This window comes from Ciconia boyciana, chromosome 16, assembly GCF_034638445.1.
Source record: "Ciconia boyciana chromosome 16, ASM3463844v1, whole genome shotgun sequence".
Taxonomy (NCBI): Eukaryota; Metazoa; Chordata; class Aves; order Ciconiiformes; family Ciconiidae; genus Ciconia; species Ciconia boyciana.
Window position 1 is genome coordinate 86094 of NC_132949.1, and position 23886 is coordinate 109979.

Here is a 23886-nt window from a genome sequence, read left to right on the forward strand (position 1 = left end):
GCTGACGGCTCCTATTGTTTTTCGAATAATGCATTTTCTAAAAGAAATGTGTTCATAGAGGATGACATGGCAGGGTAAATGACAGTCCCCAACATCAGCACCCAGATCATTGGATTTGATTCAGTATTCAACAAGGCAGTAGTGTAAGTGAGCAGAACACAGGGTTGCTGTGCTTGCAGAAGCCTGCACAGAGTCTGGATAACCTCATAAACACTTGGAACTGAGATGAAGGCACAAAACCCCTATCTGTTAGGTGGAGTTACGTTGCATGTGTTTAAGCATTAAATATGCTGCAGTACACTTATGAGTAGAGGGAATATTAAAGTGCAGCAAAGAGAACTCAAAACACAGTGACTTAAGGCATCTCACTACAAAAAGAGCTTTGAAAAATTCTTCTTTACAGTTCTAACTAAATAAAAAAAAATCTGCATCTTAGTATTGTTAATCTGTAAGTATGCCACTTATTACAGATATTCTCCAAGTGGTGTTGAAGATGAGGAATCATTAAATAGGCAAATTCTTTGTCCAGAGTAGACCATGAAAGTCTCAGTTTAGTTTCTTGCTAAAGGGGATTCTTAATAGGAAAGTAATATGTTGTTGGGTTCTACTTAATAGATGCTAGATTCCACCAACCCTCCACTAAAAAGTCCTTCACTCTATAATTCCTTACTAGTTTCCAAATAAATAAGGATCCTGGTGTGTTCTTTATTTACATATTTCGTTTGACTTTGCTATTTTTTATTTTGCGCCTTTGCGGCAAGGAAGGCTGATGATATTCTGGGTCCTGAATAGAAAGGCGCATTGCTGGCTCACGGTCAATTCATTGTCCAGCAGGACCCTCAGCTTTCCAACTGGCTGGCCCCCAGGCCGTAGAGGTGCATGGGGTTATTCCTCACCTGGTGCAGGACTTTACATTTTCCTCCGTTGAGCTTCATGAGATTCCTAGATTGTTTCCATTAAAAACAGTGGTGTAGTGAAACCAGTAACTGTTTGCCATTCACATCAGTAAAGACAGAGAATGCTGGAAATTTTTGCCTGATCAGGCTTCCAAAAAGGCAGAAGTGACTGGAGTATTGTTGTTATGGAGTATAAATAGGAAGAGGGTAGCTGACATTAGGACAAAGCTTTGTTGCTCTGGAACTTAGGGCTTCTGATGGCAAATGTCTTCCCTAGCACCTCCTGAACTGTAGAAATGCTTCTGTGTATCCTAACAGGTTTGGGTGGTTGCTGCTTCCTGTTCCAAATTCCAGCTGTACTCTTTGCTGTTCCTGCAGTTTGTAGGTAAGTCCCAAATATTACCTTAAAAGTGCCTGTAAACATTTATTCTTGTTAAGCTGTTATAGATATTTTGGTTTTAAGGCTTTGTTTTCTTATTTGCACTTGAATGGAGTCTGTTGTATTAACTATGGATTTTCACTGCAGTATTTTTAAGAATGTTAACAGTAACATTGAACATTTCAAATGGTTTAATACACGGCTAACTGTGCGCTATGCACCCTCTGCCTTTGATTCAAAAGGTAAATGTAGCAGATCATGTTGTACAAAGAGCCCTTGTAAGATCTTTATTGCAGAAAGGCCGGTAATATTCAGAGTTGAGGTTTCGGTAACTTTTAGTTTGTTTCTAAAGCAAGTATGAAAATAAGGTCTTTTTATATGACTCTCAAGATGCAGTTGAGGAACATGAACTGTACCTACAAAGATGTATATAGTCTTCAAAAATATGAACCCACAGTTGTCGTACAGGTAGACATGGAAAAGAGAGCCATGGAAATCAAATTCTTCTAGCCTGGATGAAACTGTAATTTAAATGTGTCATTTAATTCCTAAGTAACAGCATGCAAATTTCAGAGGGGATCAAAAATTCCTCTGGAGTCCTTTGCAAGCTGTAAAGTAGGCCACTTCTATTTAGAAAATAATTTTTAAATGTTAGTTCTGAATTTTTTATATTTATTGTTTGTATACTGTATACCAAATACATTCCTCAGGGTTCTGTGGAAGTAAGTTTATTCTTTTGAAGGAAAGCTGCACTTGAAAGAAAGACTTTTCAGAGCCACATTTTAATTTTTATGTTTCATCAAGGTAGACTATGTCCGTATTAATTTACTGAGTCCCTGCATGATGTTTCTCATAAATCTGTTCCTCTGATTGTCCAGGTAAGCACCTTTGGAGTGTGCCATGGTGCTCATGTGGCCTGTGTCTTGGAGCTACTTTTCATAGAAACAAGAATGAGGGTGGCAGGATAAATAGTTTGTGTAACCCTGGGTCTTGTCTTGTTGTGGAGTTGGGCCATGATGAGTTGGATGTAGCCTTTGGACTGGAAATGTAAAAGCGCTTTCAAGCCTAGTAGTATAGTTGTAGCCAGGATATAATACCCTGCTTTTCCTCTCTAAAATGCAGCATTTTCAGAGGGTGGGTCCATTTTCTTTCTTTCTTTGTGAGGCTACTTGTAAGTGTTGCTATTTCACAGTACACTGATGGGGCCAGAGACTTGTATTCCGAAGTTGTGACTCTGAAGGTGGTTCTAAAGGTGGCTGAAATCTACCTTTAGCCCAAATCTTACTGAACTCACTCGTGTGTGATAAGAACAGAAAATCTGTCCCTCTCTTCTAAATTCCTGTTCATTTTTGCTAAAAGGGAAAAAGGTTTCCTTTCATTTCCATCTATGAAACCAGGACATTTTCTGCATTTATTTCAGGTGTATACAGGTTTCTACATTGATCCCAAAATCCATGTTGCGTGGACTGTAATCTTTTTGACTCACCGTTAAGATTAAAATTTACCCATTTTCGGCACTATTGAATCACTAGAAGCCATCAGTTACTCATTTGGGGAACCGACATACGTTTAACTACGTGACTAGGGACTGTCTGAAGGTACCTTGGAGAAGATGACAGCTAATTTGAAAGGCGGGGGTTGAGGAAGGGTTGCAAAAGATAATGCGGTTGATAGGTTAGGCAACTCTGGGGTAAGATGTAAGGAAAAGGAGTATGCCACTGGTCAGCATGGTATATGGATTTAGACATTCACCTGCTGTATATTGATTCTGATGAGTGCTTTGAGAGGCCCACTGCAGAGTATAAATCGCGCTGGGACTTGCACTATAATTTTTGTGTACTCAGATTTGGAAAATCATTTGAGGCCAGATTTCACTGCTATATTTTAAACTAGAGGTAATTCATATAAACGAATGAACTAAATCCCTTTAGTAATTGTAGTATTCTGAAATTATATGTAGATACACTTCATGTAGCTAAATGAAACTTGATTTATTTCAAAAGTCAAATTATTAGTTCGGATTCTAATTTTCAATAATAGTTACTGATGGAAATAAACCCCTCCTTTCTTTAGATGACATGGGGTTAGGAAATACGGTTCTCTTCTGATGACCTAAGGAAAGATATATAAGAACTACTGATAATATTCTATTTTCTTTAAATTAGAGTACTTCAGATATAAATCATGCAAGATTCAGGTTTCTGAAAGGTCTCTCGGCTGGCAAAGCCATTTATATACTCCAGAAACATGAAAAAGTGAGAGAGCATTACAGGAAGTTTGCCTCATGACTTCCAGACAAGCACGTCATCTAGAATGACTAAGGGAAACTCATGCTTGACGTCCAGTTCATGCGTTATGGCTTCCTCAGTCTCACGTAGACAGTGTAGCCTGGGTTAGTTGATAGATGCACTTTTTAATAATTAAATACCTTGATAGCAGAACTTACTTATCTGTGCTGCATGACCTCGTGTTGCAGTTGGCCTGAGCTTGTTTTACAAGCTTTTTAAAGGTTTTCGCACAATGCAGTGGGAGTTAGGAGAGAATGGGAAGTTTGTTCCCTGTTTGCTCCCATTCCGAACAGCTGTGCTTGAAATGGGGCAAGAGTCTCCTTCCTGATCTGTACTACGGAGAAATTGTTTAATACTAAACGGTCTGATAAACAAAATGTATAGGAAGACAAGTAAACAAGAACATGAGATTTAGGAGTATGAAACAACTGGTAGCTGTGTTCTGGGAGAAGGGGGTGTTAAAAGAGACCGGAGCTACAAAGGGGTGTGCACATGCTCGCACAGTGTGGAGGAGGGGCTGCTGTATGTTAACGGAGAGGGTGAAAGGGGGAAATACGAGAAGGATGTGGTACCAGGTGCCTGGAAGCGAATGCAGCGAGAGGAGCCGAGAAGCGCTGGTTTGTTGAGCAAGAAGGGAGGCAGTGAGGGGAGCTGGCGATCCATAAACGGAGCTAGGGCTGTAGCGGGAGGCAACTACAGCCGAGAACCGCGGGGACCTGTGCTCGGCGGGCCGGGGCCGGGGCGGGTGACCAAAGGCCTGGGGGCGGAGCGGGGCGGGGCCGGCAGAGCGTTGATTGGGCGCAGGCGATGCTCGCCACGGGGCCCGCCTGGGGCTGGCGGTGGGCCGGGCGGCAAGGGCCGCGGTTCCCATGGCGACGGGCCCGCCTCTCGGCCAGGGCTGCCCGCCGCGCTGCCCGTGAGAGGCGGCCCGCCGCCGTGAGCAGAAGGACGAGGGCGGGCAGGTTCGTGCCGGGAGGAGCCGAGCTGCGACTGGACTGCCCACGGGCGCCGTCAGAAGGCACAGCGGCCGCGCAGCATCCCGTTGTGCCGCAGCTTGTCCTTCGGAGCTCCCGACGCGGCCCCCGTGCATCTTGCGCCCTTTTCTCTCTCCGGGGACCCTTCCTGCTACTAAGTGCCCTCTGCGTGCTGCCTCTGAGTCCCAAGCGTTATCTTGTGCTACCGTGTGCTCCCCTCTACTACCTTCCCCTAAGGGACTTGACCTGGGCAGTCTGCTTGCCATCTACTCTTCTGCCTCAGAGCATCTGACTTTCTGGGCCCTCCGTGGGACTTCTCACCCCTCCTCCTGGGATCTGCTTCCTGCCTGCTGGCTGTTCCCCTGGCAGTGTTTTCTTTTGCTCCCACTCGATTATGTCTTTCTCTCCCTCTCGGCGCTTAAGGTGTACAGACCTCTAGTTCTGCAGAGTACTTGGTCCCTGGCTTGCCAGTAGCATTCCCTTCCTCCATCCATGTGGCTGTCCCCTCCTGCCATCCTTGAGGTTATTTGCTCTATGGACTCAGTGTCAGTGCTCCTCATGGTGTGTTGCCCTCTATTTACATTCCTGGACACTCTCTAGAATATGTACCCATTTCTCAGTTCCAGGGGCAATTGTTTCTTCCCGCCATACCTTGTCTTTTACTTATGCAGTCCCTTATGCCTCCTGCTCTTCTGTCTGTCCTGCATAATGGCAGAGCCTGACATCAGGTTATCATGTACCCCACAGAATAGCCCACCCCATACTTGGCCAGAAGTATATCCCTGCTCAGTACCTGACATCCCAGGTTTCTCTTGTATGTTATTGGTTCTTACCCTATCCCCCAGCTTCTGCTATATTTTATCTATTCTGATCAGATTGTATAATGCATGATGTATATTTGCCGTTTTATATGTCTAACCTTAATTGTAAATAGCAAACCAGCTACTGGCAGTAAGGAAAGAAACAGCACACAAGTGATGCTAACTGGTATCACCGATTGTCATAATTTTTTTTCTTGGAACTGTGGTGACGTGATTTCCCTTCCTCCCCCTCCCCCCCGCCCCAACAATGCCGTGTTACAACTACTTAACAGTATAGCTGTGGCCTGTGTTGGTTGCTTGTCTCATCATGAGTTGCAGCACATAGTGAAACAGCTGTGCTAATACTCAAGTGGTCTTGGTTCTGTCTGTTACTGCTTCATCAAGGAAAACAGTTGTGGCTAGAGATACTTAACTGATACTAGCTGTGTAGCATTTTCTTTCTCATCCTCTTTTCTGTAGTTTTGAAAGGAAGAGAAGCAATCCCGGTTTACTAGCTCTGCTGGTCTGTTAGGTACATCTTCTTGGTACAGTAGGGATATCTTATAAGGATAGCAAGGAAGAGAGAAGCAAGTACAGCTTCTTTATACTTTGACCAAATTTTAAAGCTTTACACCTCTTTGACAGGTAGGGGTTGTATGGAAGTCTGAAGGTTCTCAAGGATTACTCTGAAATGTTCCTCAGCATCACCTTGTTCTCCTTATTTGGTTGAAAAGTTACTAGCTCAAACATGGCATCTAACTTGTTGAAGCAGCATTTTAGTAGTAAGAGTTGCAAAAACAGTGTTGATCTGCTGGAGGGTAGGAAGGCTCTGCAGAGGGATCTGGACAGGCTGGATCCATGGGCCAAGGCCAGTTGTATGAGGTTCAGCAAGGCTCAGTGCCGAGTCCTGCGCTCGGGTCACAACAACCCCATGCAATGCTACAGGCTTGGAGAAGAGTGGCTGAAAAGCTGCCCAGCGGAAAAGGACCTGGGAGTGTTGGTCAACAGCTGCCTGAATATGAGCCAGCAGTGTGCCCAGGTGGTCAAGAAGGCCAATGGCATCCTGGCTTGCATCAGAAATAGCGTGGCCAGCAGCACTAGGGCAGTGATCGTCCCCCTGTCCTCGGCACTGGTGAGGCCCCACCTCAAATACCGTGTTCAGTTTTGGGTGCCTCACTACAAGAGAGACATTGAGGGGCTGGAGCGTGTCCAGAGAAGAGCAACAAAGCTGGTGAAGGGTCTAGAGCACAAGTCTGATGAGGAGCGGCTGAGGGAACTGATGAGGGAACTGGGGTTATTTAGCCTGGAGAAAAGGAGGCTGAGGGGAGACCTCATCGCTCTCTACAACTACCTGAAAGGAGGTTGTAGCGAGGTGGGTGTTGGTCTCTTTTCCCAGGTAACAAGTGATAGGACGAGAGGAAATGGCCTCAAGTTGCGCCAGGGGAGGTTTAGATTGGATATTAGGAGAAAGTTCTTCACCGAAAGGGTTGTCAAGCACTGGAACAGGCTGCCCAGGGAAGTGGTGGAGTCACCATCCCTGGAGGTATTTCAAAGACGTGTGGATGTGGCACTTAGGGACATGGTTTAGCGGTGGACTTGGCAGTGCTAGGTTAACAGTTGGACTTGATGATCTTAAAGGTCTTAGAAAACCTTTCCCAAGTCTTTTACATTTCTAAATGATTCTATGATTCTATGAAATCTCCACTGAATCACATATGCCAACCACATTCAATTGTGTGTGATTTACAGCCAAGCCATCATTTTCCTTTGGTTAAGAGCCTGATATGAGTCCCATTAGGCCCTTATGTGGGGGAACAGGAGTAGCTATCAATCACCTCTTTCTGGATACGCTTGAAGTAAGTGGTTGGACTGTAATGGGTATCTTTGCTGTTTAGGTCGTACAGGTAAGCTGTGCTTGTGGTAAGATGATGTCTCTTACTTATATGTATGCTGTTTCCTAAGTCATCTTTTAATGTCACCATATATAGGTTTACTATTCCTCTTTTGACTGTAAGACATCCAGGCAATTGGTGCAATTTATATTTAAAATTACACTGTTATTTCCATTATGGTCCTTATTGAAACTAACTTGCAATTATAAATACTGCTGTTATCAAAGGCGAAATGCTCCCTTCTCCCCTATTAAATTGCATTTCTAAGAAATACAGCTCTCTTTGATGGAAAGCAATATTTTAAAATTACAGGAAGGCTCATTCATTCATATTTTTATATGAAATGAATGATTCCTATGTTATACATAACCCAAACTCACCTCAGGATACCACTTTCAATTTACCTGTGTCATCAATTTAGGTAAGATATATGGAGATAGGGAGGAAGGTTGTTTTTATAGGAAACTGTGTGGTGCCTTTTAATTTTAAGATAATTGTAGAGAGAGATTGTAAAAGAAGTATCATTTTTCTTCACCACCTCTTTCCAAGAAAAACTGTGACTTCAGCTTGATAATTTCAAGGAATTAATAGGCTGAAGCCGTGGTCTTGTTTTTGATTCCTTACACAAAGGTCTTTTCTAATAATGTATTGCTAATTTTAGCTAATGAACCATACATCAGGTTTTTAAAAGGCACTTATAAAAGTATTTCTATACCTTAATGGGTATAGACTGAGCATAGCTTCTTTCAGTGCCTTGAGTCCAGAAAGCATCTCCTAGGCATTTTTAAATCTTTAATGATTGGGGTGGAGGGGGGAAGGAAATCAGATTTATTTAATATTTTTAACTGTGGTAGCCAGCAGATGCATTTGGAGCAACACTAGCTGAAAGGAAGATATAGAAAGAACAAATCTTCCTTAGCGTTGCATGTTATAGGCAGGGAGGCAGTACAGTTCATGAATATCCACGACAGCGACTTTTACCAAAAGTATCTATTTCTGCTTACCCAAATGAAGAAGATACTACTTATACTATTTTCTACATGGTACCACAATTTTGAAGATTGACAACACGAAGCGGAATATGAAGAGAGAACATAATTTTATTTTATTTGCCTTAGGGATGTATGTGAAATCTAGGCCAGCATAATTGAAAGACCACCAGATCATTGTGTCCTCTAGCAGAGTTTGTTACTCAGTGTACCTGGGAAGAGCAAGCTTAAATTTTTTTATACTTGTCATGTCCAACAATCAGAGACTCATTTTTTGATCCTGGAGAATTAGAGTGGTCTAGTTTGTTTGTGAAGAAAAATGTTGTTTAAATTGTGGCATCCTCTAGCACAGAGATATTGCATCACGTTTGCTGATCTGGAAGTCTCTCTTTCATTTAAAGAGATTAAAGAGCCACTGTTTGAAAGGCATGCTTGTCTGATTTGTTCTCTGCATCCCTGTGCTTACCCAGATGGGATTATCTGTAACCACTGACACAGAATAATACTGTACAGTGAGAGAAGCTGTATTATCTCCAGAGATTTGGGAAAATCTCTGGAGAGATCTGAGGAGAAATTACCATCTTTTTTTCCTTTTTTTTTTTTCTCTTTTTTTTTTTAAGCAACCATGGTGCTTAGAAATACTGTTTTTTTCTCCTACAGAGTTTATAATTAGATATGAGACAAATGCGGAGAATAAACAATAGATGGGAGTGAAGCAGGTAAAGGGTTTTACCAGTAAAAGCACAACCTCTATGTTGTTTATTTTCTTTTTAGTTTTAAAGATATAGTTAATACGTTACTGAAATACAGCTATTTCCTCATACCTGTTGGCCTTTCTGAAAAGTAACTTCAAGGTGGATTTAACTGTGGACAGAACAGTAGCTTTGTAGTCCTGTGAGTAATTGTGGGAGGAGAAGACAAATGGGACACAGCAGTTAATATTGTTGATATAAGAGAAGGCTGGACTGTGACTTGTCTTGCCATAAATGTCTCCAAGAAAAGAGAAGTATGCATGCATCTTTTTATGCCTCTATTTTCAATCTGTATAAAGAAAGGAGAAAATTATATTTTCCTACCCCAAAATCTAGTGGCATTTCATAACTAATTTAGAAAGTCTTATCCCTAGACAATGCAGGACTACAAATAAAAGTAAATTCTGCTTCTAGAAGTGGCCAATGCCTGATGGTCCAGGAAACTTTACAGTTTAAATTTAAAATTCACTGGTGATTAATTATCAGCTATGCAGTAGATTGGGAGTGACAAGATACTTGATTTGTATTAGTTATCAGTCTTAACTGTCTTCCGTCAGCTCCTGTTTCAGATTTATAGTAGTGTTACGAATAGAGAAAGAACTAAATGATCTCCTTCAGTGGAAAGAAAAAGAAGGGAAAGAGCTACATGTTTGCCAGTTCCCGTGTCAAAAGAAAATGCTGCAAGACATCAAAAAGCAACTCCAAGACATGCATGAAAAATTGAACAAATTGAAAGACGATTTTGTCTATAACCTAAGAATTTTAGAAGAGAGAGATAAAGAGAACACTGTGATGTCACAGTCACTCATCTGAAAACATCTGAAAATGCTAAACAGGCAGAGATTAGTGATCTTAGAGTACAAATGGGTAAAGTGGAGCAATGCTTGTCAAGGAAAGACAAGAAAGGTGCAAACTTCGTTATCACTATCGACAACACATTGAAGAACATAAATTAAAGCTGGAACGGTTTTGCAGGTGAGATGTGACTTCCTTAGAACAGAATGCAGGAAAAGAGAAATTTAGCTTCTCTAAGACATATTTGCATTGGGATGAAGCAGTAACATCATTTATACAGTAGGGAGCACTTTGAGCATGGAGATACGATTACCTATTCTGACAGAGGAACACCTAGAACGTGAACAGAGTGAGGGCTAACAGAAGTGACTTGGGCTATCTTTACACCTCCTGTATCTTGGTTTCCACAGTGACTTGTCTGATTTCTGGCAACGTGTTAGAGAAAGGATAGCATTAAGTGAAAGTGAGGATGCTCTTAAACATACAGCGTGTCCCTTCATAATTTACAAGGGTGTATGTTGGGGAGATGATATGACTGGGTGGAGATGGTATGATTATAAGGGAAACATAGTGTGGGGAGCAGAAGAGGATTTGTCAGAAGGAAATGCTTTTTCCTTGGGCGCTGAAACACCTCTGGGAAATGAGATGAATCTGAAAGTATTGATATGTCTCCTGTGTGTTATATCAGATGCACTTGCTTTCTGTGTATGCGAGGAGACAAACGATAATGCTGTCAATCATTGTCAGTAATATTATCTAAGGTTACTAGACATTAGTTGCTATATTGTGCTGTGAATTCAACACAAACGGTTCAACCTTTCAACTGTTTTAAGCCATTGCAAGCTAATCTTATGATAGGAGTTGGGTTTGTGCACTCTTAAATACATTTTGTCTCACCTTCTCTGATAGGCCTCTGTGAAGGGAAGAAGTCTGTTGGGGCATATCCAGTGACAGGACCGAGACTTATGACTAATACAACCAATTAAAAGGTGAAGATAGCTAAAGGAATGCACTTGTTTAGTTTGGCCATTCTCACTAATTTTTATTATTCTGTATAGACTTCTAAGCCTTGCGGGGAGCAGAATTAATGCTTATTTCTTGATCTGTCTGCACATCATTCTTGTTTAATATAACTACTGTCTTCAGATAAAACAGTATCTTTGGGATTCTCTTTTTAAAATGGTAACTGCTGTAAAGCGTTCTGGGTCAAACTGCATTTATAATGTAGAGATGGCTGGATAAGTTTTAAACAACTCTTTAGTTATTAGAAGTGATCTGGACATGGATCTGGAATTCCTCAAAGGTCACTAAATGACTGATGTTACTGTGGTTCTGGAGCATATGCAAATTCATTTAAAGTGAGTTCAGGAATTTTATATGGAGCATATCCTTTGGGAATGGAAGAAGGAGTTTGAGTCTTTTACACCCATCATTACCTCTTCGCCAGGCTCAGCTGGATACCGGTCATTAAGCAGTACAGCAATTATTCTTCTCATCTGCCTTGCCCTGGGGAGTTGTGGGATAGAATCATGGAATCGTTTAGGTTGGAAAAGACCTTTAAGATCACCAAGTCCAACTGTTAACCTAGCACTGCCAAGTCCACTGCTAAACCATGTCCCTAAGTGCCACATCCACACGTCTTTGAAATACCTCCAGGGATGGTGACTCCACCACTTCCCTGGGCAGCCTGTTCCAGTGCTTGACAACCCTTTCGGTGAAGAAATTTCTCCTAATATCCAATCTAAACCTCCCCTGGCACAACTTGAGGCCATTTCCTCTCGTCCTATCACTTGTTACCTGGAAAAAGAGACCAACACCCACCTCGCTACAGCCTCCTTTCAGGTAGTTGTAGAGAGCGATGAGGTCTCCCCTCAGCCTCCTTTTCTCCAGGCTAAATAACCCCAGTTCCCTCATCAGTTCCCTCAGCCGCTCCTCATCAGACTTGTGCTCTAGACCCTTCACCAGCTTTGTTGCTCTTCTCTGGACATGCTCCGGCCCCTCAATGTCTCTCTTGTAGTGAGGCACCCAAAACTGAACACGGTATTTGAGGTGGGGCCTCACCAGTGCCGAGGACAGGGGGACGATCACTGCCCTAGTGCTGCTGGCCACGCTATTTCTGATGCAAGCCAGGATGCCATTGGCCTCCTTGGCCACCTGGGCACACTGCCGGCTCATATTCAGGCAGCTGTTGACCAACACTCCCAGGTCCTTTTCCGCTGGGCAGCTTTTCAGCCACTCTTCTCCAAGCCTGTAGCATTGCATGGGGTTGTTGTGACCCAAGTGCAGGATGAGCAGGGGAGGTGTAAAAGTGCCTGTCTAGACTATGCTCAGATGACACTTCTGTTAGACTTTATTCATATGCATAAGTGTTGGCTATAAGATTCGGATTAATTCAGGTGAAGTGTAAATTTAAAAGCAAAATCTAGCAGAATATGAAAGTGAATATGCATTTAGCCGTTTGTGATTATGCAGTTCTAGTTTGCAGTTCTGTCTGTGTAGTTATTATATGATCAACCTTACCTAACCAAATGCAGCGGTTCGTTCAGCTACGTCAAATAACTGTAATATAGAGTTGAAAGTAATCGGAAGGTTGCAGAACTCCACGATATCGATCCAGGTCTATTTGGCCGTGTAACAGTGTGCACCAAGCCTGTTGAGTCTTGCAGGGATGAATCCAAAGCTTGAAAAGGTTCAGTGTATCATTAGAGAACTTACTGGTCATGGTGGCAGTATCAACTCTTTGAATTTGTTTGAAATGCTGGCCTTACTGGTATTCTTCCAGTGTATCTCAGAGAAATGTTTTTGTTGATAGCATATAAAAATACTGGAGGGAGGAGAGGGAAAGATATGGAGCTGCTTCTATTTTTAAATGTATCTAAAAGCTTAGATTTCTGCTGGGCAGCCCTTGTTTTGCAATTTCTTCTTACATAACAAATTTTGGGGTGGAGGAGGAACTCTGTTATAGTTAAGTGGAAGTCTTGCACTACTTTTCAGCAGATCCTCCATATTTCCTATGCAACTAACTTTTGAAGTATAGTTTTGAGAAATGGAATATACTGTTATATTGGTTTCCACTGACTTTTATGAGAAAAAATTTTATGGTGACTGTTTCTTTAGGAAATAATAGCATCTTGTATTTATAGTTATGTGTTACTGTTCAAAAAATTTTACATATGTATGCCTTGTTAGGTCACCAGAGATGCCCTTTACTGTAAATTTGTTTTATTTTTGTTTATAGCTCTAGGAACAGTCACATTGATCTTCAGCATGAGGAGTATGTGAATCTGAAACATCACATAGATGAGATTTGTAATGACAGTTTAGAAAATTATGCACTACTTCTGTAGTAGCTGCTGCTTTGCTTGTCTGGCAGCTGCCCCTTGTAAGGAACTATTAAGAATGTGTTTAGTAATCTGAGATTGTGTAAGATTATTTTATGTAGACAGCACACTGCTAAATTTGTTAACCTTGAAACTGCAGGAAAGGTCAGCATCTAGAAAGCAGAGGCAGCCTTAGGCAAGATGCATAAATGGACGTTGTTTATCATACTCCTGATTACAAGGCGCTTTTTTTTCCCTCCTTCTGCCTCTTATGTTGCTATCCTTTCATCATGAAAGGATAATCTTACTAACAGTGAAATTTGACCTTCAGCTGTGATACCTTAGGGGGGAATAGTACCACCTCTATATATATTACAAATTTTAAAGAACAACAAAACCTTCCTTCTTTGTTTTTGTATAAAAATGTATTTGATATTAAAATGGCTTTTAATTATTTACATATGAATGTGTTTAATCATTGGAACTAGAATGGTTAATTTTTGGCCTGTCAACCTAACAAATATATAATGTAAATGGAAGTGGTAAAAGAGATTGTTAGGCAATTACATCTTGCACCCAACACCTGCCAGTCCAAATCTCCCTGCCCTCAGTATAGTAGTCGTGCTAAAATAACCCGTCTTCATCCAGGAGTCTTTTACCCATGGGCCTCCCAAAGACAGTTTATGAACCTACCCAAAGGAGTATGAGCACTTCTCGCTTTAACAGTACTTGATAACTGGCTTGAATTAGCCAAAATCCCTTGTGACCTCATCCTCTTGTTCTCAAGTTTCAGTTGTGATTTATCAGTTGAACTCCTGGAAGTAGTGTCTCATAAACACCTTTTTTTAATGCTTTTTCAGTCTAGGCACCTGACTGGCCGCTCACTGCAACAGTTTAATTTCTAGAAAATCCGTGTCTCCCTTATGAACAGTTTTTCATACACTTATGAAACATAGGTGTTGTGAAGAACGAGTTTCACACTTCTTCAGTGGTGTCTTCACTGGTGTCTTTAATTTCCACGAGCTGGACTCTGAATAACTTGCAATGTTACTTTGGAGGATTTTCACACCAGAATTACCATTCTGTAGGACTGTTCTTACTTGGGATTTAAATGTAAAGTCCTCTAACAACATATTTTTGTTTTCCCAAGTATGACAAACAGTATGACTCTTTTGATTATTGTCCTTCAAATTAAAATTCAACAGCTATACAGGTGGTGGAAAAAAAGGCTTTCCCATAGCTTCCTATCTCCCAGCAGCCCTCTTGTCACTTTATCTCCAGAGTGGAAAACATGGTAGTATTTTTCTGACAACTTTTCAGTAAGGCTGTAGTTTCTTAGCTTTTTAGTAGTTCTGCAAGTATTCAGTTTAAAAGCCTCTTGACTGCAGCCAAAACTTTCCCTTGTAATAGTAGTGAGTTGTTTTGCTTAACTTAAACAAAAAGCTTAGACTTGTGATTACAACTCTCTGTCATGTACCTTTAAAATATTTTTTCGTGTGGTTTGTTAGTGATCACTTTTTGTGCTTTAATACTGTTTCTATTGTCGTTCTACAAAAATAGAGGGAAACAGTTAAATGTTTATCACCATTAATTCCATATATGTGTGCGTGTGTATGAGATGGATGTCCTAACTGCTTGAGGTAGATTGTACATAATAATCAATGTCCCTTTATTCATGTGCTTATAATATAAATTTAACTTCTGTTAATATTTCTTATTTTATATTTAAAATTTTACTTTAAGTTGTGGCAAAAAAGGCTGAAATAACTTAATTTGGTTTCTTTTTGTATAGCTCAAGACTGTTCAGTCCCATTTGCTAAGTAAAGTGTCCAGTTAAAAAAAAAAAAAAAAGAAAACCCACACAACAACAACAAAAACCAAAACAAAACCCCCACAACTTTTAGCACTGGGGAGATACAGCACTTTTCTGCTGCTCTAAAAGTTAGAAGACAGTTCAGATATTTCTGTAATGTATAGTCTTTTGATGTATTACAAATGCTCAGAGGTCTGTAAAGGACTTGAACTTTAACGTATGTGAGGTGGGGGTGGGTCTTCAAATAAGCTGCTTTTTTTCTTTTCTTTTCTTTCCTTTTTTTTTTTTTCTTTTCCCCTGTGGTTATGGAATCTGATCTTATTTTGCGAAGGATGCCATTTGGCTGATGTGTTTCTTTAAATTCCCCGTTGCTGTATAAGCTGTGTTAGGGGACCTACCATAGGCCAGACGATAGGTTTCATTCAGCACATTCTGATTCTTATTAAAGCAGAGAAAGATTATGCCATGATTAACCCCTTGTACAGTGTTTAAAAAAGCCTGTGACAATACAGTGTTTCCATCAGTACCATTGTACTGGTGTTATCTATCTGTTTCTCCCCTTGTAGGAACTGCTAGCCGGATTTGATGCAGGAAATAAAAAAGAGAGAATGTGAGTTTCAAAAGCAGACAACTGAAATTAGTAACTTCGTTAAGTCCCATGAAGTTAATGTAACTTATTTTTAAGCTGTCAGCCTTTACTCACAGAATGAATGTGTTTATTATAATCTCAAGTCATTCCTGTGTGAAACGCATGAAAAGATGACTCTGTTGTTGTTGCTGTTTTTCCTCCACCTATGTATTGAACTGATTGTTTCCAGGATAGCAGGAAGCAGGGGTATTTGTGGTATGCATCTTAATTTCATTCATAGTGTCTGGGTTTTTTCCTACACAACCAAAAACTATATATAGGTCTTTGAAAGGCCTGTCTCATCCTTCTAAGGCTAGTAATGAGGAATTCACTCTTCCAAAATCTGTATTCTCTGCGTGTGCAGTCTTCGCTAATCATCATCCAACATTACTTGGATGGTTCTCTGGTGCCTGTGTTCATTTGCTTCAGTGGTGGGTTAACGGATAGCTTAATAATTCAACAAACCAAGGTGTATAGGTAGAGGGGGAAAAACCCTCACATTAAACCAACTGATAGCATTGGGAAAAACAGACAAGCTTTCAGAAAGAGGGCTCGTACGCCTAACAGATTGCCAGCTTTTTCCAGCTGTGTTGATTTTTGTCTAATAAAATAATTTATTTCTGCCTACAAACTTTACCTTGCCAAAGGCTTATTAGGGTAGCAAAAGGTTGCCTGGCCATTAGTGGTATCCATGGATTCCTGCATCTTGAATGTTGACACAACTGGAGTTTAGTTTCTGATTTTGTTTTCTTGCCTTGTCTTGGGCCTTCTTTAAAGGACGCTGCTGTAGTAATGGACCTAAAACCACTTTGTCTTATTGCGGTCTTGACGGTAAAGATTGCATGACCACCTGCTTTTGACTCAGTATGAACAAAGGAACTACAACTGCATGTATGCTTATTAAATGTAAATTTGCACATATTGCTTACTCTGTGATATGCAGTATAACTCTGATAGTATGTCAGAAAAAAACTTTAATCTTTGCAATTTTCAGACTTGAGTGCTTGATTAGATAGCTCTAATGCTGTTTCAGTTTCTAATACTGCTTGCAGCTGCATCTGAATGTAATAGCTCTCAGTAGGCCTTGTGTGCTAGATGCTATTATAGCTTTTTCTTTCTTTACGAAACATATTGTCTATATTGAGTTATGTATTTTATATATACATATTTATATATCTCTCTCTATTATTTGCACCTGAATTGTTGGTGGAAGCAAGGGCAGGAGAGCTCATCTGCAGTCATTCCCCCCATGCATTAGTGAGGCTAGCTGCAGGGGAAGCCAAGAAGTCACTGCATAAAAAACTGTCTAAAAGAAACTTTAGGCAGAGATAGGAAGGGGTAGTATGCAGGATTAATGTTAATGTAGGTAATAGGTGTAGGAACAGGATACAAAATGGATATTTAGCAGTAATATGGGAGTAGAAATCTAAATACAGCAGAGGTTATAGCTTATGGGGAAGGTGTTTTAAAGTTCTCTGTTGATCTACTGCTTATACCATACAAAATGTTACTTACAAATTAAACACAAACAAACAAAAGAACCACACACACACACACACACCCCAAAAAAACCCCCAAAACAACCTCGTCACAACTGTCTGTACTATTTTGTTTGTTTCTGGAGCTGATGCTAATGCTTCAACTGTATAAGGGCTCTGGACCTCTTAAAAATCAGGTTATATCAGGCGCTCATTAGAATTCTTAAGTCTTATGCTCCTCCTTTCTAAGGTGAAGCTGCTGACCAGAGAACTGGAGGCCCTCAAAGAGACTGGAATGCAAACACCAGAATTGCTGCAAACAGCAGAAATGTTTGATTTGAGACAGGAGAAAGAAAACCATTTCACCGATTTTGTTGCTGTGAAAGATACTCGGTACTGTACAATTTTGATTATGATCAAAATAAACTGCTTTTCATAGACTCTACAACTCCACAACAGTTTCAACTTACTCTTCTTCACATACTCTTATTTTAGCACAGCTTGGGATGGTGTACGTGAATTAACTGATCTAGTAATATATATTGTTACAACAGAAAGAGGTAACCTTTGCATGAAATATTTCCTAAGTCGCATGGATTCAGGTTAATTCTGCTACATTCTTTCTGGATGTAATCTGTCTCACTTTAAAAATAAAATTTTATCTTAGAAGTTTTAATGGTTCAACGGTACCATCTACCTTTACTGCAAAAAGGAGTACCTCTTCCAAGCAGTTAATATAATGAAAAAACTTAGTTCATCCCACTTCTAGAGTGTGCAGCTAGCTCTGGTGTCTCATATTTCAGACGCTTGATTTGAATCCAGTAAGTCCAGTTGTGTTCAGTCACAGCTTTACACTTTCTTAAGCAGCTACAGACAGATTGTGAATATAGTGACAGAAAATAGCTCATTCAAACCAGAGTATTGTTGGGGTTTTCATCTTTTATGTTTTACTCATCACTAGTTCAAACTTAAGAAATAAGACTTACTCATAGTTCAATTTCTGTTCCTTCTGTTTTGCTTTAATCCTTTATATCCAAAATTTTGGATATATTTTGAAAATTGATATGCAGGTCAATTTCAGAGGGTAAGATCATTGTACAACTATTACTTGCATGTCTCCTTTCTTATTTACTGTTATAATTGAGTTTTCTATAGCCACTATTTGGTGGTCTTTTCTTCTAACAACGCACTTCTGTCTTATTTTAAAACTGATCTCTCTTTTTGTGTGAGTGCATGCTCAGGAAATTAATCTGTGAATGAAAACTGAATATTCAAGGAAGCATTTTTGCTCCATGGATTCCTATGGTCTCCTATTTGGGCCACCTGATCATAGCTGTCTTTCAATTGTTCAGTTACTGTGACGAATATTTTCAGTATGGTAAAAGAGTATGTTGAGTGGAGTAGTTCAGCTGTTAAAATAGCTTCTCTATGAGTTATCTTAAAACAAAACCACACAACTTAATTTTTAGGATCATCCTGATTCCATAATTAGGTGAAATACTGTTGTTCTTTATGCTAATCACAAACTTCACAAGTTCTGTGATAAATTGCAGTTAAAAACTCTGCAGTGGTATAAGAAGGATTCAGCCCTGGTCCTAGGTCCAACTAAATAGTGGCATTCTTAGTTTGAAAAAACAACCGCAAAAGACCTCCCCACAACCTGTTCCACTGACAAGCAGATACTGATTCCTGTTTCCACTGCTTCTGACAATGATTCTTTGAATTTGCTCAAACCAAATTGATAAGAAAGTAAATCAACAGTACTAAAAAATAATGTGCTTGTGTTGCTTGAAACCTTACTTTATTCTGTCTCTCTACATCTTCTAGGCATGAAGAACTAGCTCATGCTGCCAAGGAAAAGGATGCAATGCCAGTTTCCATGAAAGAAGCCCAAGTCAAACAATTTAAAAAGTTGAAGCAGCAGATTAGAGAACTGCAGATGAGACATAAAAGTCTGGAAATTGAGCTATGCAGAAGAGAATGGAGTCACAGTGCTTGTTTAAGAGAGAAAGATGCTCTTATTAGAAAGTGAGTGACTTGATTTATCTTCTTTCATAAGCTGTGATGAAAGAAATTCAGAACATCATACTTACCACTTTTGTGCCCAACTTATTTATGTGAAAAGCTCACAGTAATTCATGGTTAAACAGATACCACACCTGGAGTACTGTGTCCAGTTCTGGTCCCCACAATTGAAAAAAGACACAAATGGACTGGAGAGGGCCAGAAAGATGATCAAAGGGCTGGAGAACCCACCCTATGAAGAAAGACTGAAGGAGTTGGGTCTTTTCTCCCTGGAGAAGGCTCAGGGGGACCTCATTACAGTTTTCTAGTACATAAAGGGTGACTACAAAGAGGATGGAGGCACTCTCTTCACAAGGAGCGATGTGGAGAAGACAAGGGGCCACGGGTACAAGTTGCACTGGGAGAGGTTTCATCTCAATGTAAAAAAGAATGTTTTTTTACAGTGAGAACAATTGATCACTAGAACAACTGCCCCAGGGACATGGTAGACTCCTCATCACTAGGGGTTTTCAAGACACAGTTGGACAGGGTACTAGATAATCTCGTCTAGGCTCCCTTTCCCATGAAAGGTTGGACCAGATGATCTTTCCAACCTTGGCTGTTCTGTGTTTGATATATATTATTGCAACGAAATTTGTAGCAAAATTTCAATATATGCATATATACATTAGTTTTATGATTGACATAATCAAGAAACATCTCCTCGAGGTTTAACAAGAAAATGAGGTCACGTGGAAAATAAGGTATCTGGGAACCTAGAGAAGGAACAACACACCAGAAGAAAAGAACTTCTTTCATAGCCAGCCTGGAAGGAGGCAGCTGCCAGTCCAAGAAGGCCACTGGAGACTAAAGAACTGCTTAGGTGGCCTGCATTTTGTACAACTGGAAATGCGTGGTTTATGATACGGATTTGGCTCATTAGTAAGTCCTTCTGAGCTCCTAATTAAAAAAAAAAGAAAAGTCATTGAACAGTTTAATATCCAAGATTGCATCACATGTTTTGTTAATTGTCTTAAACAAATATATATTAACATAGGAGGGGAGTTGTTCTCGTATGTAGACTTCAAGAAGAAGTTGTAGCGCTAAAAACGGGCCAAGCTTCTCATCTGATTGAGATTTCTAAGGAGTCTGCCTCTAAAGAATTCCCAATTCAGTCAATGCATGGACAAGAAGAGAAGTTGAGGGCACAGTTGGCCAAATTCCAGAAAGATGCAGAATGGTAAAGAAGACTACGACTTTGTCTAAAGTGACATTTACAACCAATCTTAAGAGTGCCCTGAAGTCTTGACAGCTTTGTGTTTTAAAAGCTCAGCCGTATGACAATTGAACCTGTCTTGAAAGGCCTTAAATTCTAAATACGAGGTTTGTCTCATTTTGTGCACCTCCTGCCTCTTCTCTTTCCGCAGTGTGTTTTCAATGTATGTATACGCAGCAGCCTTTGAGCTTAGGAATTTTACCCTGACAATCCAACAACTTTAATTCCTAGCTCTTTTGTATGTCATTTCCGTTATTAGCCAAATGGGAAACATGCTGTGGATGGTATTGCCAAGAGCAGTATCGGTGTTGAAGAGCGGTTTATGCCACTTGAGCTGAGGTGACCTCCAAAGGTGATTCTAAATACCCATACAGATGGACCCCTGGAGACTGCTGATCTCTAAGCAATTAAAATGCTTTTGTCCAGTAAAATACTTAGAGTGGAATAGAATAAAATAGATAATTTGGAAAATAGAACAAGGAAAGAAGATGAGGACAGCAAACAAGGCTGAGATTTAAAACAAACACAAAACAACCTCCGTATTTATCCTGCTGAAATCAACAGCTTTGCTCTGTGTATCATAGGTATAAACAACAACTGTCTCTAGCAGCTGAGCGAGAATGGATTCTGGAACAGAGTAAAATGCAAGCAGAACTGGGCTGGCAACAGCTCTGTGAAAATGTTGAAAGTAATCGGTATCAGAAATCAGAGGATCTAACACAAAGCCTGTCTTCAGCAAGAGAGCAGGTGAGAATTTCAAATTAACACTGTTTAGGAACCATCTGTTGCATAGACATCTATGTAGTTTTTCCATCATTGTGTTTCTCAGGGGAGGCATGACTTCGGTCTTCTTTCCGAAATCTGTAAAACAGTAATTCTGTATTGTGCACAGCAGTTCATAAAATATATTTTATCAGAGATCAGATTAATTTTCATGAACAATCTTACAGTGGCCTTTTCTCCCACGTCAGGAAGTCAAGTCAGCTTGAGCCACTGCTTTTCTCTTGGCATTGTAGCAGAAGAAGAAAGATCCCTCTTAGTTAGAGCAGCCCCAGGCCAAAAAGAGTTTCAGATCACAATACAGCTTGAATTCTATCAAGGGAACAGCATTAGTCCTGGAAAACTCAGAGTATTATTGTATGGAAAAAATCCTATTTTGTGAAGTGTACAAGCTTCTATTTCTGAAAAAACGAAATATATGTTTATTGTTTAGAGACTATTACATAATGGGCTAACAGTAATTCTCAGTGACCAGTTGCCTGGTAAACTCATGGGTACAAAAGAAACACATGTTTATGAAGTTTAGAATGCAGGCATTTACTCTGGTGTTTTATTTTACCATTGTCTTCCCAAAATGATTCATCGGCATCAATAGGTGTAGCATAGGAACACATCTGAGAGATGAATCAGCAGTGTCCATTTCACATGCAGAAGATGAGACAATGAAGCAAAATTATTTTTTCTGTGAAGGCAGTTTTTGACAGAGCCAAAAGGGATATGCTTTAAGTCCCTGTCCTGTGATTTAAAATACCTGTTTCTTTGATTTCCTTCTTTTCTTTTTTTTTTTTTTTTTTTTTTAATCTCTACACCCTTTGTCCTTGAGATACTGACGTGCTCTGCTTTCCCTCCTTTCCCTCCCTCCTAGGTTGAAGCTGATCTACAGAAAACAGACTATAGGTTGCATGAAGTGAAGACTGTTCTTTCTGCTTTGACTCTTGAGAGAGAACAGACAATACAAGCATCGTTTAATCATGGTATTTTACCGGAAGGGGAGAAACAGGTTAGACAACACTTAATGTCTTGACTTGGATGAGTTAATTCTGAGATGACAACTTTATGGGGCTTGTTTCCACTGGACTTCTCGTAAGCAGTTCATCTGTTTCATATGTTTAATTCAAAATATAGACATATCTAGCCTGGAATACACATAGATTAGGTGTCACAGGGTTCATTATGGCTCTGATCCATTACTCACTGGCAAAAGGAGCAAGCTGGGTGTAGACAGTTGCTCCAAAACCGGACACGTACTGTACCGTCATGGTACATCAGAATGGGAAGAATTAATTTCTGGAATGTTCCTGAGGCTCTGTGTTAGTTGCAATTCAGGGTAAATTTTAAAGTTGTAAAGTTAAAATTTTAAGGCAATGCTTCAAAATACTAATTTGCTACCTGTTTAAAAGAATGTATTTTATTTCAGTATCACAAACTAGTTTTCCTTTCATTGCTACTTACTAAAATACATTTATTCAAAAGAAGCCATTCAAAATTGCAAACGTAATGCTTGTTTGAAGCCATGCTGGAGGATAATACATTATGAGTAGAAAATTGTCTTTTGTAAAAGAATGAAAGTAAAGAGTGTGCTGCAGTGCACCCTACCGGGCAGCTAGAGATGCTCAACAGTGAGCACTTAAGAGTGTATTATCAGAGCTCGCAGATAAGAAAAAGCAACGTTAAGCAAGCCTAGTGCTTTCTGAATGCACTGTGTTGTATTCAGAAAGATACTTCCTGAAAAAAATTTTTATAATAAATTAGACAAAAGTAGACTGCTAGCAAAAACTTACTATGGAGCAAGTTGTTTTTCCAATTTCCTTTCAAACTGGACTGATTTGCAAATTGATCGTTGAAATACCAAGCGAATCAGGGTTGGAGAGGGGTTCTTCTTTTACTGTTCACATTCACTGTTGTCTTCCACTGTAACTGACTGTTACTGTTGTTGGCAAGACTTTGTTTTCATTGTCTCACTTTTCTTTCTGTTGTTAATACACTCTGTCTCTGTTTTGCACTTTTGGCCTATAGGATAAGCAGTACCCATCTCGGCAAAACCATTTTTGTCTCTGATTTATGTGAAGGGCTGTTGTTTAAAAAAACAAACAACAAAAAATATTATTCTGAGCTAGAACCTTTTCTCTTACTCTTTCTTTACAAAATGAATTGTAAACAAATGGGGAGAAGTGATGAAGAGTTTGAAATTCGTAACATTTGTGTCAATAAGTCTTCTTAAAGAAGGAATAGTATGTTGGTTAGCCTCTGGTGCAGACAACTGAGGCAGGAAAGATTAAAGTTTAAATACACCCTAGTACCGTATCTTCAGCATACAGGTCCTTTCTTCAAATTGGTCTGAGACACCATGAGGGTGCTAGAAATATTGCAGTAGTCATTCTTGGCCTTTAATTAAGTAACAGAGATGTGAAACACACCAGCCTGGAAAATCTTGCTTGTAACTGATTTTGAGTATGACTTGGGTCATGTCTGCTTAACTGGAGCATGCTAATAATACCATACAAGTGCACAGATAAGAAAAGATTGCTTACAGTAATTCTGGATGATTATGTGGTCTTCTGTCTAGACCCTTTTCCACTAGCAAAAATCCGGAACAGGTGTATTTCTGGTTCAACCTGCGACGGTTCATGTGTATGTTGCAGGTCGAGATGAAGTTCTGGGCCCCAAAATTCAGAACATGCCTGGATGATGTATTGGTACCTACTGGTGCCTTTCCCTTCATGCCTTTTCAATCTCCCCTTCCTCTCTCCTCACCTTAACAGCCCTGGAGAGATTGTAAAAGCAGAATAGAGATTATCCTCATCTTCTGCATACCCTGTACT

General features: G+C 40.0%; 1 protein-coding gene and 1 long non-coding RNA gene across 9 annotated transcripts in view; one reads left to right on the top strand and one right to left on the bottom strand.

The window, feature by feature from the left end:
* CCDC57 (coiled-coil domain containing 57) overlaps nt 1-23886 on the top strand; it is a 52483-nt gene that overhangs the window by 2789 nt on the left and 25808 nt on the right. For 2 of the 8 annotated variants that reach the window (XM_072881686.1, XM_072881687.1), the window contains exons 2-6: nt 1215-1281; nt 17255-17397; nt 18832-19032; nt 20869-21031; nt 21930-22064. In XM_072881686.1, coding sequence (XP_072737787.1) covers nt 17300-17397; nt 18832-19032; nt 20869-21031; nt 21930-22064 — 597 coding nt within the window. In that variant the 5' untranslated portion in view covers nt 1215-1281; nt 17255-17299. Of the gene's footprint in view, nt 1-1214; nt 1282-4116; nt 4181-10673; nt 10755-15480; nt 15509-17254; nt 17398-18831; nt 19033-20868; nt 21032-21929; nt 22065-23886 lie in introns of those variants that run through there. The other 6 variants (XM_072881688.1, XM_072881690.1, XM_072881689.1 and 3 more) reach the window with 6 other exon arrangements.
* LOC140660640 (uncharacterized) lies at nt 3290-4258 on the bottom strand. Its single transcript, XR_012045438.1, has 3 exons — nt 4136-4258; nt 3722-3892; nt 3290-3387 (listed from the first exon to the last, which is right to left on the bottom strand). It is a non-coding gene; the product is annotated as an uncharacterized lncRNA (long non-coding RNA).